Source organism: Gorilla gorilla, chromosome 4, assembly GCF_029281585.2.
Source record: "Gorilla gorilla gorilla isolate KB3781 chromosome 4, NHGRI_mGorGor1-v2.1_pri, whole genome shotgun sequence".
NCBI classification, from domain to species: Eukaryota; Metazoa; Chordata; class Mammalia; order Primates; family Hominidae; genus Gorilla; species Gorilla gorilla.
In genome coordinates, this window is record NC_073228.2 from 173,520,459 (window position 1) to 173,540,547 (window position 20,089).

The 20,089-nt window shown below is 44.3% G+C and overlaps 1 protein-coding gene across 2 annotated transcripts in view; it reads left to right on the top strand.

Annotated features, from left to right (window-relative positions):
* The window catches only part of DOCK2 (dedicator of cytokinesis 2), a 441,813-nt gene that overhangs the window by 57,827 nt on the left and 363,897 nt on the right, over positions 1-20,089 (top strand). For both annotated transcript variants that reach the window (XM_031011390.3, XM_055387440.2), the window contains exons 10-19: positions 1,093-1,228; positions 3,686-3,761; positions 4,706-4,782; positions 5,338-5,463; positions 7,686-7,810; positions 13,535-13,633; positions 17,312-17,384; positions 17,497-17,600; positions 19,403-19,586; positions 19,735-19,832. In XM_031011390.3, the coding sequence (XP_030867250.2) occupies positions 1,093-1,228; positions 3,686-3,761; positions 4,706-4,782; positions 5,338-5,463; positions 7,686-7,810; positions 13,535-13,633; positions 17,312-17,384; positions 17,497-17,600; positions 19,403-19,586; positions 19,735-19,832 (1,098 nt within the window). The remainder of the gene's footprint in view (positions 1-1,092; positions 1,229-3,685; positions 3,762-4,705; positions 4,783-5,337; positions 5,464-7,685; positions 7,811-13,534; positions 13,634-17,311; positions 17,385-17,496; positions 17,601-19,402; positions 19,587-19,734; positions 19,833-20,089) is intronic.

A 20,089-nucleotide genomic window follows, 5' to 3' on the forward strand; every position in this document is an offset into this window, starting at 1 on the left:
CATGTCTGTAATCCCAGCACTTTGGGAGGCTGATGTGGGAGGATTGCTTGAGCCCAGGAGTTTGAAATCAGCCTGGACAACATAGTGAGACCCCATCTCTTAAAAAAAAAGTAGGTAGGCATGGTGGCTCATGCCTGTAGTGCCAGTTACTCAAGAGGCTTAGGTGGGAGGATTATTTGAGCCTGGGAGATTGAGGCTGCAGTGAGCTGTGATCATGCCACTGCCCTCTAGCCTGCGTGACAGAGTGAAGCCCTGTCTCAAAATAAATAAAATAAATAAATAAACAAACAGATAGTTGACTGCAGTTTCCTGACCCTTTGAAGTCAGGTGCGGCCATATGCCTTTCTTTGGCAAATGACATGCAAGCAAAAAGTGATGTGCATCTCTCTTGGGTAGATGATTTAAGAGCCAGAAGTGATTTGCCACATTCCTTTCCCCTGTGGCAGAGACAGTGAGTGCACCTGTGCTGAGATAGAGCTGCCAGCCAGGGGCCCAGAGTAAGTAAGTAATCAGAGCCCCCACCCCTCTGCATTGGCCCTGTAGACTGCACCAGAAGTAAACTTCTGCTGTGTTGTAAGCACTGAGATATTGGGGTTGTTAGCACTACCTCAACCCAACTGATGGCCACACTTTAGATGTGCAGGAGGAAATGGTAGCTGTTATGATTTTTTTCTCTTCCTTTTGTCTTCTCTCTCAGAGGTTCTGAGCAATGATGTGACCGGTGGTGTCATCTGAGTCATCTGTAGCAAATGCTACTTTTGGATCTATCACGTTGGCATATGGGGAATCCTGTCTGTACAGCTGATATTCCACCTCTACCCTTCTCTCGCCCTATCATTTTGAGAGGGAAGAATTGGGATTAAACACTAGAGTTTTATCACTCATTTTCCTTTGCAAACCTTACCTTGCTTATCTGTAAAATGGATGTGAGAGCCTTGTTTTCTGTCTTTTCCAGGACTTATTGTATGATTGGTCCCTGTATAGCAAGTATTATATACATCCCTCAGAAATTACTATTACTGGGTTTTCTTGTCTACCTTTTTTCCCCCATTCAGCACATGATGGTCAGTTTTTTTGTTTCTTTCCCCACAGGATCTTGGAAACAAAGACCTCAACAGGGATAAAATTTACTTGATTTGTCAAATAGTCCGGGTCGGCAAGATGGATCTTAAGGATACTGGTGCAAAGAAGTGCACGCAGGGACTGAGGAGGCCCTTTGGGGTGGCAGGTAAGGGGCACACTCTGCATCATTAATTTTTATTGGAGCGCACATTTTATGTGGCTGAATTGTAATGATGATTTGTTTCCCAACCGCCTCCTGCTGCCCCCACCCCTGCAAAATTTATGCCAGACAGCCCTTAATAACTACATTTCTGGTGACTAAATCAAAATAATTGGTGACTAAGTCCAGATTTATGATGAACACAGTGAATCATGGGCTCCTCTTGTCTGGAGTAGAGCATCGGGAGACCGGGGCCGTCTGAGCAGTTGACACCTTTGCTCCCCAGCTCTGTGAAAAAGGAAAAACAATACAGGCAGGATCTAATTATGAGGAGCAAATCATTTAAAAAATACATCTAGGACAGGAAATGCAGTTACACAGAATGAGTCACCTACCACACATCTAAATTCCAGATGGAAACGGACATTTGGAGAATTGGCGTGACCTGAGGCAGAGCCCTGCATGAGGCTGCTGTACAGCAACATCAGCTCTGCATTCCTCTTAAGCTTTAGCTCTCCTTGGGTTTCTAAGGCTTCCTCATTCTTGCCCCACTTTTACGGTTTTAGTTATGTTTGACTACCACTTGTACTGTTATTTACCAAATATATTTTCTTTTAATCAGCCTGCTTTACATAATGTATGTTTTTCATCAAAGGCAATTTAAATACCTGTGAAAATGGCAATTTAATATGCCAGTTTTCTTCTTTTTATTAAAATATAAAATTTTAAGAGTATACCGTGTATAACCCCTATGTACCATAGCTAACCTCAGTGTTTCAGGTTTCTCACTTCAAGATGCTCTGATCTGTAATCGCAGACCTGCTTACTCTCCAACTAGTCCCCTGGCACTGCTTGCAAAGTGGTGGAGTGGAGGATGTTTTACTGAGCTCACTGTTTTGTTTTTTTTGTTTTTTTTTTTTTTTTTAACGTGGCACTGCGGCTAGCTAGCCAGCCAGTGATCTTGGGCAAGCATTTTCCCCAGAGCCTTACTTTTATTATGTGCAAAATGAAGGACTCATACCTGGTTAATTCATGAAATCCTCTACTGCTCTAAAATGCTCTGATTCTACTTGTGGGGGCATTTCTGACATCATGGTGTTTCTGTTAAGGCAGTGAGGATCCTTCAACCTTACTGCAAAGTGTGTCTTTGTCCTCAGCTGTAGCCTGCCGTCTCTTTTGGTGTCAGATGACAGAAATCTGATCTAAACTGGTAGAAGAAGGAAAAAAAAGGTACTTTACTGGTGTAACTGAAGGGCTTATGAATAGATCGCTTCAGGCATAGCTGGATCCAGGAACTCAAATCAGTTTTTCTCTTTCTTGCTCCTATGTCCTCATGCTGGCTTACTATAAAGAATTTGTGTCTTTCTTGCTCAGCCCCTATGTCTTCATGCTGGCTTACTAAGAAGATGGCTGTCCAACTAGTTGGCAAATTATCAGCCAGCTGTCCCAAGCTTGCATCCTACCAACTTAGCAACCAGTGGAAAGAATGTACCTCTTTCCCATTTGGTTCAGCAGAAGCCCCAGGAGCTTTAATATAGGTCACGTCCTCATCTCCATAGTCTTTACTCTGGACAGGGAGAGATGATTATCTGATCTACCAGGTCCTATGAATAACTTTGGAGCCAAAGGGAAATTGCCGCGCCCTAATCACAGCACTGAGGATGGATGAGGAGAGTCAGTTAGAGAGAATGGATGCTCAGTTTCTCCTCCTGTCTGCTCTCTGACTCCCCTCTCTATCTAGATGCAGTCAGTGGTTGATTATTACCCAAGCAATTTTAATGGCCCCCTGCCCAGTACCTGGAGTGTTTGAGGTATTTTCTGTAACTAGGGTATGAGCTTGATTGGAGTAGCTTTTCTCAGCCCTCTCCTACACTCCCACTTCTATAATCCCCATTCTAGTATAGGAGTTCTTTACCTTGGTTTTGGGACCTTTAGTGGCTGATTTAAGGAAAGGTTTCAGAGGATCCAGGATACCTCTGGAATCACAGGATTTGAGGATTCTTCAGTTATGTATCTGTACATACGAGTACGCTTATGAAAAGAGGGTGGATATTTCATGAGATTCTCAGATCCTACAGAGACCAGAGAGATCACTGCTCTCTGGTTTTGTAGGCATGGTAGACATTCAATACATGCATGTCAAATCCAAACCTAATTGCTGAATTCCACAGCCACGGCTCTGACCCTTTCCTTTTGGCCTCTGCTAAGCCGTGGTGCTCTTGGATGCCTCCCTGGCCCTCTGACCTCCCAGTCTGCTTTGCCTGGAGGTATTTGCCCTGGTGCTGCACGCGAGGAACCTCTGCTGTCTGAGTATTGTGCAGCACTGGCTTGCTTGCCATTTTAGGCCTTCCTGACCCCCAGGCATCCCAGGCTCTACCTCCTGTCCCATAAGCTCATCCCACTGTCATCCCTTATGGGAGCAGGAGGAAGTTAAACCATTAATTCATTCTGTCTTCTTTCTAGTTATGGATATAACAGACATCATCAAGGGGAAAGCTGAGAGTGATGAAGAAAAGCAGCACTTCATTCCTTTTCACCCGTAAGACATTTCCCATTTCTTTCCATTCTCTTCAACCACACCCTTTGTCATCAAGGGCTGCTGGAGCTCAGAGGGTACCAGTTCCCTGAGTTAGTGATAGGCAGGTGGAGCCTCCCAAGGGAAGCGCAGGGTGAGAATCATTGGCTCAGTGCCCAGGCACTCAAAACCAAACAGCTCTTCAGCCATTCATTCATCAGACGTTATTTATGCCACAGACATTTATTGGTGGCCTGGCAGAGGCTGGCACTGTGCTAGGTGTGGAGGATGAAGTAGTGAACAAGATGGGCCCTGTCTTCATGGAGCTCGTAGTATAGATGGGGAATTAAACAGATAATCAACAAAAGATTAATGCATTAATTACAAGTGCAGCAGAAACCACGAAGCTGTGAAGCAGCAGCATTTCAGGAGCGTGTGGCAGGGAATCCTAACCTGGTTCTCATGGATAGACGTATCCATGACTTAGGAGGAGGGCAATAAGGGAGGTCAATGTCCTCTCCTCTTCTGTTCCAAAAGGAGTCTTCCAGAAAGCAGGGCTCCAGTTTGAGAGCATCATCAGTACTTAATAGCCCTAAGGATGGTCCAGGTAATGAGGCTAGTGACTTTGCTGAAGGCGTGTGATAACGACTTAGCAGGAGCAACTCAAGTCTTTACCCTTGCTAAGCAGATATGCATGTTGAAAGCTTTGGAATCCTACCTTTATAAGCATCTTCCTGGAGAATAAGAAATGGCCTCTACCTGTAGCATTGATATTCCCAAATTTCAGAGCCACATTGCTTTGTGATAAAAAGTGAGGTACCTCTTGATGGCATGTATATACCCTGGGCTGACATACGCAAACTCGCTTTTCACCTGAGGCGTGTGGAGGGGCTGGGGAGATTCATGGGGCCCCTTGAAACACAAGGAGAACACGATGTGGCCATTTCATGCTCTCTTTTCCTTTCCAGGGTTACAGCTGAGAATGACTTCCTACACAGCCTGCTGGGCAAAGTCATAGCCTCCAAGGGGGACAGTGGAGGGCAAGGTATAGTGCCAATGTGCCAGTGGGCTGAGCCTGCTCCAGCTTGGGAGCCCCTAACTCTTCAGCAAATGAATCAAAATCCTGAACCCTGGGATACTTAGCTTTCCTTCCAGACAGACCACTGGGAAGAATGGGAACATATGATCTATAGGGATAAGTCACATCTTCTGAAGAAAATTGGAGGCATGTCCTAGTGGCCAAAAGAAGAGAGGAATTGATGCATCCTGAATATCTCCGGTGTTCCAGGGGCACTTTAATAAGTTACCTTGTTTGATTTCATTCTTAATCCAGGCCTGAGAGATAGGTGTTGTCATCCTCACTTTGGGCTTAGAGAAGTGGGATAATTTGCCAGAGGCTGACACTGCTAGAAATAATTAGCAGGATTCAGACCCAGAGATTGCCCGTTCCAGAGGCCCTGTGGGCTGGGTGGCTGCATCTGTGGCTGTATGACTCTGTTCCCAGTGATCTCCAGAAAGACAGAGGGGAGAGATGGCAGGAGGGCCAACTGAGAGGACACTTGCAAAAGTGGGCTCTTCACGGTGAGCTGTTCCTTTCCAGGCCTCTGGGTGACCATGAAGATGCTGGTGGGTGACATCATTCAGATTCGCAAGGACTATCCACACCTGGTGGACAGGACCACCGTGGTGGCCAGGAAGCTGGGATTCCCAGAGATCATCATGCCAGGTGAGACACAGCTTCTCTGACCTTCCCCTGGGGACATGGGGGCCAATTCAGCTTGTCTAATTCATTTTCCTTCTAAAGAGTCAACTCCTTCCTTTTTTACTGCCTCTCTCCATTTCTGTCCCTGAAGGTAACCACTAAAAATGATGTCTGTATATCCAAAAACTTCTATGCATTAACAAAATAGACACAAGCATGTAAATATAAACACATACCCCTTTTCCCCACAAATGGGGTCATACTTTATATTCCTTTACTTAATATACTTTATATTCCTTTACTTAATATACTTTATATAATATACTTTATATTCCTTTACTTAATATACTTAATATACAAAGTATATATACTTTGTATTCTACAACTTGTTTTTATCACTTAATAATTTATTGTGGACATCATTTATATTTTATACATGCAGAACAGTTGCACTCTTTCTGGGAGAATATTGTCATTCTCTTATATTTTTAAGCTTTTTTTTTATATTACCAAAGGAATTCGTGTTCATTGTAAAATATTCAAATGGCGTGAAAAGGTATAAAGTGAAATGTTAAAAGTTCCTTCATATCTTTGTCTCCAGAAGTAGCCACTACATTTCCAAATGTTTGTATAATTTTAAAAAATGAGTTTATATAATATTAAACAAAAATTATAGGAGGGCATTGTTTTGGACTAAGTTCCTGCACCAGCCCCCAACAAATCAGACTGAAAATCAAAATGGAGTCAGCCATGCTAAAGGGTCATGTCATCAAACCTAAACTAAACTGTTATCTGATCTTGCAAGAAATTGGGAGAGGGGAGAGAGGGCGGTGGGGTGGGGGGAAGAGAGAGAGAGAGAGAGAGAGACAGAGAGGAAGGAAGGAACGAAAGAAAAGAAAAGAAAAAGAAGGAGAGAAAGAAAGAAAGAGAAACAGCCTATTTTCCAGACAGGCCATTTTCAATTTTCAATGGGCATGATAATGAAGTTCCTGAAGTAACCTGATGTTAACAATCAGTCACTTTTCTATTTTTCTGTTTCCCTGTTTCAGCCTTACGAGGGCAATAACTTTGAAATAACCAATTCACTCTGTCTTGCTTCTACTTCCTTCAGGCCTTCTCTGTCTATAAAGCCAACCTCTTCTGCTCAGCTCTTTGGAATACTGATGAAGCATTGCCCGATTCTAGAATTGCAATAGAGCCAAGTGAGGTCTTTAAACTAAATTTGTTGTAATTTTGTCTTTTGACAATAGTAATACTCTTTTGAAACTTCTCTTTGTGTCTTAAACCTGTGTCTTGGACTTCTGTTCATGATGGCTCCCACTGACTTGCTGTTTCTTTCCACATTTGTCTGGTGGTCGTCTCCTAGGGCCTGTGCTGTCATTTATTTGTCCATGCTTTACCTGAGACTTCAGTTACTTGTGTAACCCCTTGTAGGATTTTCTATTCCTTTTTTTTTTCTTTTTGTTTTTTTGAGATGGGGTTTAGCTGTTACTTAGGCTGGAGTGCAGAGTACAGTGGTTTGACCTCAGCTCACTGCAGCCTCTGCCTCCCAGGCTCAAGCAATCCTCCTACCTCAGCCTCCTGAGCAGTTGGGACCACAGGCATGTGCCACCACACTCAGCTAATTTTTTTGTATTTTTTGATACAGACAGGGTTTTGCCATGTTGCCCAGGCTGGTTTTGAACTCCTGAGCTCAGGCGATCTGCCCGCTTTGGCCTCCCAAAGTGCTGGGATTACAGGCATGAGCTACCTGTGTCTGGCAGATTTTCTACTTTTCTTGCCTCCCTTCCTGAAGATCCTCTGCAGCTCCTTCCTAACCCTGTGTCCCTAGGACACATGGAAAGTTGCTCTATTCTGCTCCTACACAGTGAAATATCGGCAGATGTATATGTTTGGTTGTTTTCATGGGACAGGATCAATTCAATTGGAGCTTTCCTTTGCCTTCCCAGAAGGTGTCACTAGAGGATGAAAATTAAATGATTTTTAATGTCGAGAAAAACATGGCCAATTTTGAGTGTCCCTACTTCCCTTTTTGCACCTGATTTCCTAGCATCCCTTCATCCCCTTGTTACCTACTTCTCCAGCCTCCCTGACGAGGGAAAAATGCTTTCTCTAAGCAATTCTGATTTTAATTAATACCAATCCAGGTGGGGGAGCTTCTTTTCACCCTCCATCCCCTCTAGTTAGTCAGCGTCTCTCCTGCTGTAATCCACACTAACTCTTGTCTCTCTCTCCCTCTGCCTCAGGGGATGTCAGGAACGACATCTACATTACTCTCTTACAAGGTGACTTTGACAAGTACAACAAGACCACACAGAGGAATGTGGAAGTCATCATGTGTGTGTGCGCGGAGGATGGCAAAACGCTGCCTGTAAGGGACTCACTGCTGCTCTGGGTGACAGGGTCCCCCTTGGGGGCCTCTGCTTGTAAAGATGTACTTTTCCTCTCCCTGATTCTGTTGTCTAAATGCCAGGTGCCTTTGGGATGGTGTTGAATAATGTGTTCAACACCTTTTGAGCTTGGTTAGTGCAGTGTTCCATAATAAGACCTTGTGATATTTCCTTACAGCAAAGCAGTTTTTCAATGTCTGTTCCTTTCCTTTCACAACTTCTTCTTGTGTGTGTGTATGTATGTATGTATGTATGTATGTATGTATGTATGTATGTATGTATTTACTTTTGCTTGGTCTCAGCTTATAGGTTAGCTTTCTGCAGTTAAAATGTTCTCATTGAAACCTGAGCTGGTTTTTTCAGGCAAAGTCCATGGTAAGAAAGAGGATCAATACAGTGCCTTGGGCTGGTGTGGAGGCTCAGGATGTGCTCAAAGCAGACATTCTCAACACTTAATCTAACTCCCCAGTGCTCAGCCAGAAATGCTGGTGGAAAGCCTTATTCGTAAATTGGTCTCCAGAGAGCTAGCAGGGTGTATTCAGGAATGCAAAGCGCATTGCTATATTTATACAGCATATGTCCTGTCCAATGTTTGTCATGTGTGTTTATATTTATTTGCTTGTATTTCCTTTAAGGTTGTCAGTGCTGTGTCCAGTGTGTAGGAGGGTTTTGTTTCTCAGTTCCTCCTAACAGAGTAGTTAGTTGAAAAGAAAATCAGCTCTCAGGAGAAATTTTAGCATGGGCGAATATTCCTCTTAGGCCACTGTGAGTGATCAAATAGCCAAGCAGGGCGGGTGTGTTCATCAGAGAGGGGATGTGAAGATGGAAGAGGCATCAGTTTTGTCCTTGGGGCCTGGAGATCAGACTGATACTTTGTACCCAACAATAACTAACATTCACAGGGGAATTACCATGTGTCAGGCTGTGTGATAGTATGACACATTTCCTTTATTATGCCCCATTTTACAGATAGGGAAACAAAACCCGTGTCACTTAGAATAACTCGCCCAAAGCCATAATGTTAGCATATGTCAGAGATGGGGTTTGACTGGTTCCAGGCCCTCTGAGACACTTCACTACAATGCCTGTACATGTAGCAAAATTCTCCAGTTTATTTCTCATTTTAAAAAATGAGGCTAATAACCACTGCTGGCAAATTTGGGAAGATTCATAATCGTTTTTTAAACGTAAAGAAATCCTCACAATTGCCTTTTTGTTCATAAAGACTGGTCATGTTAATTAGTATCTATTTGAACAAAATCTAAGCATTGAACGCATCCTCCTTTTGTTGCAGTCTGAAACTTTTCCAAACAATAAAATAAGTGAGAAATACTTGACTCAAAGGAACATAAAGGAGCGGAGGGTTTTTATCTGAAAGGGAAATTGCAATTCCCAAATGTAGAGACCATTGCTTTGAAGTTACTTTTATCCAGCTTCCCTGGTAGAGAACTTTTTAACCTCAGCTTCATTTTTGAAACATTGATACACTTACCTTCCATGTTGCCAAAGGACAAATTAAAAGACACAGTTAACAGGCAAGCAGCCATCTTATCTCCTGTCTGAACCATTCTTTCTTCCACTTTTGTCACCCTTTCGAGTCACTACCGAGCAGGCTGAGCAGATGCACTTATCCAAGATGAGTAGATAAGCAGGTATTCTGAGGGCTGACATGGAAAGGGAACTGTGGGGCATGGTGATGATTTGTGGTTTCCTCTATTAGGGAAATTCTGGGGGAGTTCAGTTGACTGACTATTGAAAATTGCTTAGGAAGCCTGTGGGAGGCTTTTCTTTCTCTATTTGTAGAAATAAATATTACTGCTTAATTGTCAGTCAGTACATTCAAACACTTCTGTTTGATATTGGCAGGCTCCCGTGGAAATGGTCCCCTTTAGAAATATTGATTTCTCCTCCTGCTCTAGGTGCATGCACACTGTCTTTGGCAGAGCAGGACCAGAGGGCAGAGGAGGTTAGGCCTGCTCATGGCTCACCTTGGAGTGTCAAGGGCCTTGCTCAGGAGGGGTCGTAGCAGAGAAGCTAATGGGGTGGGCTCTGGGGTCAGGCAGACAGGGTTCAAATTCCAGCCTCCCCTCTTATTAGCTGTGTGATCTTAGGCAAGTTTATTCATGTGTAAAAAGAAATAATAACCTCTTCTCGTGGGGTTGCAGGTTAAACAAAAGAGTAGGTATTAAAACAACTAAAAGAGTATGATTGGATTGTTTGTAACACAAAGAATAAATGCTTGAGGACATGGATCCCCATTTTCCATGATGTGATTATTATGCATTGTACGCCTCTATCAAAACATCTCATTTACTCCATATATGTGTGTGTGTGTGTGTGTGTGTGTGTATACACACACTATGTGCCCACAAAAATTAAAAATTTTAAAATTAAAAAATTTAACAAATAAACATGCTGCTGGGCACAGCGGCTCACAGCTGTAATCCCAGCACTTTGGGAGGCCAAGGGGGGCAGATCACTTGAGGTCAGGAGTTTGAGACCAGCCTGGCCAAGAAGGTGAAACCTTGTCTTTACTGAAAATACAAAAATTAGCTGAGTGTGGTGGCAAGCACCTGTAATCCCAGCTACTCAGGAGGCTTAGGCACGAGAATTGCTTGAACCCTGGAGGCAGAGGTTGCAGTGAGCTGAGATCGCACCCCAGCCACTCCAGCCTGGGCGACAAAGTGAGACCCTTTCTCAACAAACAGACAAAACACGCCATAGGTATAAGGCACCTGGTATTGCAGTAAGTACCCAGCAACAGGAAGGAGGGTCACATTCAGAGAAGAGGACCAAGTGCAGGGTGAAGCCCTCTGAAAGACCTGAGGGAGTCAAACAGGCAGTCCTGCCAGAAGCAAATTCTGGTGAAAGAGAAAGGCTTAGATGCTGGGCCAAGAAACCTCTGTTCTTCTGAGACCACCCAACTTGAGGCGGTGGAGGCAGGGGATAGGGGAAGTATGGCATAGTGGTTAAGACCATGACCCCTGGGGCCAGACAGCCAGGTGCAAAGCCCAGCTCTGCCTGAATTAGTAAGAGGACGTTGAGGCAGTTACATAACCTCTCTAAGCCTGAGAGTCTCTGTCTGAAAATAGGACCAGCAATGGCACTTTGCTCTTGTGAATATCAGATGAGGTAATCTACATAATAGGTGTGCATTAAATTTAGCTATTATTATTAGAAGGGTATACTGAGCTCCCAGCCTGATTCCTACCTTAGGCATGCTAATCGACATCCCATGATGTGGTCTTGTGAGAGGAGAACACTGTCTTTCCTAAAGTGTGTTCACATCCCTGGTGTCATCTCTTTCTCACCTGATTCCTACCAAGTAAACAGGACATGTGTTAGGAGCCTGGTTTTTCTTCCTGCAGAGATGTTTCTTCTAAGGTCAAGCCAACATGAAAGCCTCCAGGCTTCCTGATCCATACTCAGATTTTCTTCAACTGACCTGAAGTCTCCCACACCTATGAGGGGCTCTCACTGTTAATTGGGGGCCATGGGGATAGGCAATGTAGAAAATTATGGAACAGTGTTATTTGAGATATATATCAGTGTATATTTTCCCTAGAACTGGGCTCAATCCCTGGTCACAATACTCTCTCAGTGCACTTCCCAACACTGTTATTTCTCTGAAGTGCTGAGGCCTATGGCACTATCTTTGGCTTTTCTCTGACTGGTACTGAGACTTTTTTCTCCAGCCTTAGGAAATCAAAAATTTTCATCATCAGTACAGTTTTGTGAGATCCAGTTGCCTGCCATGCGGCAGTTTTACTTTCACCAGAGATATATGTGTAGTTTCTGATTTTGTAAGCTACATGGGATTTACTGTAACTACAGAAACTCTAAGCCCATAAATGTCACCAGATATAAATCTTTGTAGGCTGGAAGGCATCTAGGTTCTTATAGAAGGAACACTGGATGAGTATTTAGAGGGTCTGTGATGTTGTCCTGGCTTTGCCACTTTTTGGGCAAGTGGGTTAATCTCTCAGGGACTCAGGTTACCCAGCTGTGAAATGGGGATGCTGACAGTAAGCATCAGAGGTGGCTATGAGGACTGAATTAAGCGAGGTGGTGTGTGTGCAGGGCTTAGCGTGATGCTGGACACAAAGCCTACTCTAAATTGTTAGAAAGACTTTGGAAGCATGTTTTTAACTCAGTGCCTCGGGAAGTTCTGGAAGGCTTCATCCCATGGAAAAACAAGGAGAGTTGTGTGTCTTCACTCAGTTCTGGTTCATTGGTTACACTTGTTTTTCTTTTAAAGATACATTCTGAAAGGACTGCTGTGTATTCTGTTTTCAAATGGATCGATTTGGCTGCATGTACTGTCAGTCAATATTGAAACTGAGCTCATTCCTTTTCCATACCTCGGAAGCACACGGGGAGATTTCCAGTGCGAAGGGCGAGTCTTCCTTTCCCCAGGTTAGCATGGTTGGCCAGGGCTCATGGAATGCCTGTATGTGGCCAGCTTTGGTGATTCAGCCTGCTGAAGGTCAAGGACCCATGGGAGAATCTGATTGAATCTCGTGAGAGGCATGACTCGCTCACCATCAACATGCCGAGAGGCACACAGTTTGCAAATTCAGGGGCTGGGGCTCCAAAACCAAATCTTATGAATCTGGCAATTTGAGGATTGAAAATTGTTTGGCCTAATATAAAAACCACACTTTGGGCCCCTTCTGGGTAATCCTAGCTTGGATCTTGTTTGGGGGCCAAACGGCTGGAATGACCATAGAAGTAGGCATTGTTGTATGTGACCAGGAGGTCATTCCTTGTGAGTCAGCTCCTTTCTGAACCTCTGAGGGTGATTTTTATGGCAAGGAATAAATGTCCCACTTGGACATGTGTGCTCTGTGCTCACTCTCTGCTCAGAAAGCCCCTCGCACATTTCTGCTGTGTGCCAACTTGGAAACTTTCTTCAAGATTCTCAACTGTCATTGCCTCCAACAAATCTTCCCTGATTCCTCACCTGTCCTTGTGTCCTTCCTCTGTGCCCAACAGTAGTGTGTACACATGTCTGTCATCACGTTGCATTGCTGTCATGATGTGTTCCCTAATGTTTCCTGCACTAAACTGTGAGCTCACGTCAGGTTCAATGTCTGACCCATTCCTATACCCCAGTGCACAGCATGGAGTACCAAGAAGATGTTTCCATTATTGTGACCTGAACTGAGCCTCCTCCCCGGAACCCCCTCACCCCAGACTTGTTCTTTAAGGCAGGTGCTCATGTGTCTCTCTGAAGCCCGTGCTCTCTCCTTTTGTCCAGCACTGCCCACCGCCCTGACGTGTCAGCTGTAGAAATTCATCGCAAAGAGTTGCTGCTTGGCTGATCTGAGCCTGTTAGTAAACTTTCTGCACGTTCACATTTAGGAAACAAATAGGATTAATAAGACTGGCAGTGTGCAGTAACTCCAAGGCTGGTTGTCACTTACAATAAGGCAGCCACATCAATGCCCTGGTGCACTCCAGTGGTTTCCAGAATGGAAGTAATGGAATTTCTGTAGTTAAGTGCCTGTCAGTCCTGTGGCTGGGGCACTCCTGTGTAAATATGTAATAGAGAAGGAGCCATTATGGGCACCTGGCATGAGGGCTAGGGAAGGCAGGGTTGGCCCAGGCCCTAAGGCTGGTCGTGGCCTAGGGACCAAACCTGCACAAGCACAGAAAATGACAATTCTGTAGTCTTTTCCCTCACTTTGTTTTTCTTGGGTCAGAATGCAATTTGCGTGGGAGCAGGGGACAAGCCCATGAATGAGTATCGCTCCGTTGTGTACTATCAAGTCAAACAGCCACGCTGGATGGAAACAGTCAAGGTAATAATTAATAATAGCAGCAAACACATGTCTAGGTCTTACCATGAACCAGGCACTGTTTTAAGTGCTTTATTTAAATAATTTATGTATCGCTTACAACAGCCACGTGAGGTTTGTACTAATATTTCCTTCATTTTATAGATGAGGAAACTGGCACTGAACAGGTAAGTAGCCTGACCACGACCACGCTGCTAGGAAATATCAGAGCTGGGATTCAAACCTGAGCAGTCTGGCTCTGGGTCTGTGCTCATCCCTGCAAGCTGAGGGAGCAGAATACTGACTGGAACAATTAGCATTCTTCTTTTTTTTTTTTTTTGAGACAGAGTCTCACTCTGTTGCCCAGGCTGGAGTGTAGTTTTACCATCTCTGCTCACTGCAACCGCTGTCTCCTGGGTTCTAGTGATTCTCCTGTCGCAGCCCCCTGAGTAGCTGGGATTACAAGCGTGCACCACCACACCAGGCTAATTTTTGTGTTTTTAGTAGAGATGGGGTTTCACCTTGTAGGCCAGGCTGGTCTCAAACTCCTGACCTCAAGTGATCTGCCCACCTTGGCCTCCCAAAGTGCTGGGATTATGGGCATGAGCCACCACGCCCAGCCTTCTTCCTTTTAATGTGAGCAGTTGAGCAAGGCAGTTCTGCGCATAGACCCTAGACCCAGAGAGTCTGGGTTCGTATTCCAGCCCTAATGCTCACCAATGGTGTGACCTTGGGCAAGTCATTCACCTGCTCTGTGCCCTGGTTTCCTCACCTGTAAAATGGGAGCAATAGGTTGACTGTGGAAGTAAAAGGACTTAATACACATAATACTGTCAGACAAGTCCTTGGAAGAGAGTACTTATTCAGTTAATACAACTCTTGATTATACTTGGCAGTTATCTCAGTCTGCAAAATTGAACTAGATTTTGCATTCCTTCAAGATGCCCTTCAAACACTTGACCCTTGCCTATTTTTTAACCACCCCTCTACAAGGCAGTCTAATTGGTAGTGGCAGGCAGCTTTGTGCCTCTCTGTGTAGTTGCGGGGAGAAGGCAGAAGGAAGGTATAGTTGTTCCAGATATCTGATGCAGTCTCCCTCCAGGTCCTTCTCATATGGCATCTCCCCGCAAAATGTTTTGTGGAATACTAAGTGGTGTTTTATTAAAATAACATTTTAGGCCAGGTGCAGTGGCTCATGCCTGTAATCCCAGCACTACGAGAGGCTGAGGCAGGTGGATCACCTGAGGTCACGAGCTCGAGACCAGCCTGGGCAACATGGTGAAACTCTGTCTCTACTAAAAATAAATAAATACATACATAAATAAATAAATGAGTCGTGCATGGTGGCATGTGCCTGTAGTTCCAGCTACTCAGGAGGCTGAGGCATGACAATCACTTGAACCTGGGAGGCGGAGGTTGCAGTGAGCTGAGATTGCACCACTGCACTCCAGCCTAGGTGACAGTGTGAGACTCCTTCTCAGAAAAAAAAAAAAAAATTCATACATTAAATGTATTAAAATAACATTTCCTGGTCAAATGTGAGAAACTTGAGAACAAATATAGAAGTTAAAGGCTTCCTTATGTCCAGTTCTTAGAGCCCTTGAGATGTAAATGTGCTCTGCAGGTCTGCAAAAGGAAATAAGAATGCAGAGCACGTCCCAAAACTCATTGACTACCGAGCATTTTCCTTTTTCCTAGTGTCATATCCTGGGGCTAGGATTCTGTTGAACATATTTTAGAAATTCTTTGTTTTAGCCAAAGCAGGTGGGAGGCTTGTTGGAGCAATGTGATTGTGAACAACATATGAGAATATATTATATTTCTCTTCATGAAATATCTAACTCAATTCTGAGGCCAGTCATGAACATACTGGAGGGACATAGAGTGACAGAAAAAACTTCTTTAGCTCTAGGTTACAGCAGAAGTCACCATCTGTAAGGGCTTAGGGTCCTTGGAGGCACCTCTCTGAATCTGAAATGACCCCCTAGCGTGTGTCTGGTGGTATTGTCAGCCAGTGGAAATGGAGGCCTGGTGGGTGAGCACCCTGGTTCCCTTGATCACCCTTCCTTGGTGCAGGATGTAACCACAGTGGAATTGTCAAATAGTCCTCTTGTGGGTGGTGCCCAGTTCATCAAGCTGCACCATTCTACTCAGCAATGAGGAGTGACAGAGCTTGCAAGCCAATGTGAGCCTATCACAGGCTGTATAATGCCTGAAAGATGCCCTTTTGGAATAATTCCTTGACAGAAGTGACATTAACTACAAATATTACATTACCAGATCGTCACACTAAGCAGAAAGGAATAACCTGCATTGGAATAAGGATTTGGAATTAATTCAGTGAACACTGAAGCTTTATCATAGCTTCAGATATCTCTGCCTTATCATTAGCAGCATTCTTTATTCCCCCCGGGCTCTGACTCCAAACACAAGATGCACACATGACTTCCTTTTCAGTGAGAGCTATTCAGACCCCAGCGGTTCTCCACTTGTTACACATATTATTACTTTGCTCAGTGTGTCTCCCCATACCCAATGCCTTCAAATTGATGACCCGGTCAACTCTGAGGTCAGAAAGTTAATGTACCAGGTCAGCTTTCCCTTCTCTGTTCTCTCTTGCACCTCAGTTGTATCTCCTTGCTAGCCCTTGTCACAGGGCTGTTACACATTGCCCCATGTGTAACACGGAACCGTGAGCTCTTTGAGTGTGAGGACTCTGCCTTGTATCAGCATGGCCAGCACCCCACATGATTGTAGCTTCTAGTGAACATTCAACACGCAGGGAAAGGATGAATTGGCTGCAGTTACCCATGAGACCCTCAGTTCCTTTGCTCTGCCTGAAACATAGACAGGATGGTGGACCTCCTCAGGCTCAAGCCTCATTTTCTGCAACAGAAAGTGCCCCCAAGTATACATTTGTTTTGGCGTTTAATAGGCATCTGTACAGTACAAATGTATTCCTTTTTAAAATCAGTGTCCTTCTCTCAGGTAGCTAACCTTCTCTGCATTGGCCTGAATCTCAGATTGCAGAGGAGCTTTGAGACTTTGGGAGGTGGGCAGCACAGAGCCAGGCTGAAAGCATCACAATCAGTAGTACCAGTGGGTCATTCACTGGACAGGGATGCCTGGGTGACCAGCGGGTTGTTGTCTTAGCTCAGTGTCCTTGGAATCAAAAACATCTGGACATGTGTCTGATCAAGGGTGAGATGAGCCCTAGGATTTTTCCAAATATTATTGGATTAAAGCATTTTTATTAATTTGCATAAATGAGAATCCTCAAGCAAACCCCCTAACAACCATTGTTAATTTGCTAAGCCCTGCTGCAATTGCCAGAACTCCTGGAGTGTGTAAGGAAAATGTGCATTGTGCAGTTTGCAGTGCATCAAATCCTGTGCTAAAGTTATGTGACTTTTATATCAATTTGGGGAGACTCATTTTTCCTCGCTATAATTTACAGACCTCTTTTCATTGGCTGGGAATGCAATTTGCCAAATGGATTACATTTGGTACTTTATTTTCTCTTCATAGCCAGTTCTTCTGTAATTTATTTACAGTTCATCAGCCTCGATGGATGGGTTGTAAATCAGCAGGCAGCTCTCTCAGTTAAATGGTCAGGCTGCTGTGGAAGAGTGGGGAGGGGGGAGTGCAGTGGGGAGGGCCCTTTAACTCATTGTGTTCTGAGCTCTGTTTCTGTCTGCTGAGGTGGCTGTCCCTATTGAAGACATGCAGAGGATCCATCTGCGATTCATGTTTCGACATCGGTCATCTCTGGAATGTGAGTACCATACTGAATGGCATCTCTGCACCTCCTCCTAAGGGGAGAAGAATGGAAGAGCTGGGTGGCCCATGTATCATTTTCCTTCCTGACCCCACAATGCTATTTCCAGCTAAAGATAAAGGAGAAAAGAACTTTGCCATGTCCTATGTGAAGCTGATGAAAGAAGATGGGACTACTCTACACGATGGATTCCATGACTTAGTTGTCCTCAAGGTACCATGAGTTGGAAGGAGCTCTGCACTGAGGGGAGTGCAGGAAGAAAGGGGGTGATGGCAAAATTGCTTAGTGGTCAACAGCGGGGACCCCAGAATCACACACACCAGAGTTTACCAACTTTGTGGCCTCTTATAAACTCTTGACTTCTCTGGGCCTCTGTTTCCTCATCTTTGTGCCCTCAGTGAATATTTGTGAAAATTATGAGACAGTGGATGTAAACATGGCAATGATGAGTACATGGAAGAACTCAATACATGGAAAAGGTTATTGTTATTTACAGAAAGGTTGTTGTTAATGACTGTTATATACTCTTGACTCTGTAGGGACCTCTGTGGCATGTGTAGAGGATGTACAATAAACATTTGAGAGATGCTGCATTGTAGCTAATGGAAAAATATTAAAACCTGCAGTCCTGATCCTGCTGCTGACTAAGCCTGGACTCATCTCACATGTTTTCCTGAGTCTCAGTTTCTTTTTTCTTAAGCAGTTATGGCAATATTTATGACAACCCACTAGGATGACCCATGCAAAAGGGCCATCTAAACTATAAAAGGAGTGCAGATGTCCACTATTTTTATTTTTACATTATGAGACTTGGACTGTTTTTGAGACATGGAGGAGCATTTGTCTGGTTTTTACCTGCTGCTTTTCCACATGTCCTCTTATGACAACAGAATGCATCTACTAGCACCTGGCTGGAGGCAAGTGTATGGCTGTGAGGTGGGGCAAGGTTGAGTAGCCAGCACATGGATCACACCCTTGCCCTTGGCTTTCTTAGCCTTGTAGGCTGAAATTGCCCTTTTGCCTGTGGGATGCATGGCAAACACAGCCTCGTCAAGGCTTCATCTCATAGTACTCTTGTACTCTTCTCTGAGTCTCTCTGACTTTTCCAGAAAACCCCCTTTCTTCTGTACAGCCTCTGTTTTCTCATTTATCACACATAGAGTTCTTGGCTTGAAAGCCCTTCTTCCCTGACAGAATGTGAACTCCTTGGGGTCAGAGGCCTAGTTGCAGTCAATTTTCTTTTACTTACCCCCATTAGGTCCCAGTTTCCTTGACTGAGGATAATAACAGTGTCTGCTTCATATGTTTGTTATGAGGCTTAAATGAAATGAACCAAGGCATATAAAACACTTGGTTTCACTCCTGGTGCAGAGTAAGATAAATGTTATCTTCTGTAATGCCTACCTCTAGTCATTCTTTTTAGCATGCCACTCATTTATGTGTGTATCACTCTGCTATGTATTCTATATGCATTATTCCATATTATCTGCTCAGGTATTCTAGGAAGTAGGGATGATGATTGTCTTCAGTTTACTAATGAAAAAAACTGAGACACAAAGAGGCAAAATAGTGTATTCAAGATAGCATAGACCTGTGAATGGCAAAACAGGGTCCAGATCCCAGCACGCTCTTACTTAGTGCCTTTGCCATTAAATTCCTCTTTAAGCTAGAGTCCTTATTTTGCTGATGAGCAGATATTATGGTCTCAAAAAAAGGATGAATTAAAATGTACTGTCTGGGAATTTTCAATTCCATTTTTATTTTGCCATTAATGAGGTTCACAGAGCTTTCACCTGGTGGATCAACCCCCTTTCTATTAATGTGTCTTTGAATTCTTACCTATATTGTGGAAAAACAGTCCTGCCTCACCAGCCAATGTCTATTGCTTCTCTGATGATTTTCTTCACTCTTTATGACTCTCCCCACCTCACAGTGTCTAATTTGTCTGCTGCAAGCTCTGTGTGGCATTGGGCATGGAGCCTTGGCTTGGAGCAGTAACCAAGTGTTGTTTCCAGGGGGACAGCAAGAAGATGGAGGATGCCAGCGCATACCTGACCCTTCCTTCTTATCGACACCATGTGGAAAACAAGGGGGCCACGCTGAGCAGGAGCTCCAGCAGTGTTGGGGGGCTTTCTGTCAGCTCCCGGGATGTGTTCTCCATTTCCACCCTGGTGTGCTCCACAAAGCTCACTCAGAATGGTAATGGGGTCATCAAGAGTTGTGTCTGTGGGGAGTGTGTGTGTCCGTGTGTGTGTACATGTGTGCATGTGCTTGCAGACCCAAGGAGGTCCTGATATGGACAGTTAGGCCAGTAATGATACTTCTGAATGTCTGGACTCTATTTTAGTGGGCTTGCTGGGTTTGCTGAAGTGGCGTATGAAGCCTCAACTGCTACAGGAGAATTTAGAAAAGTTGAAGATTGTGGATGGAGAGGAAGTGGTGAAGGTCAGTGGGGCTTCATTTTGTTTGTATTCTTACACTAGTGACAGAACTCTCCACGTGGGTGGCTTCAGGGGAAAAACAAGGTATTGAAGGACGTGGGGAAACTTTTCTTCCAACAGTAGGATACACTCTCCCAAGTTGCCTTGAGGAATCTTTATTGGGAAATCCAGGGGAGTGACTTGGTTCAATGGCACTGAATGTTGGGTGCCAGAAAACAATGGTTATGCTCAATCTCTGGAAATAGATGAGCCTGGGTGTAA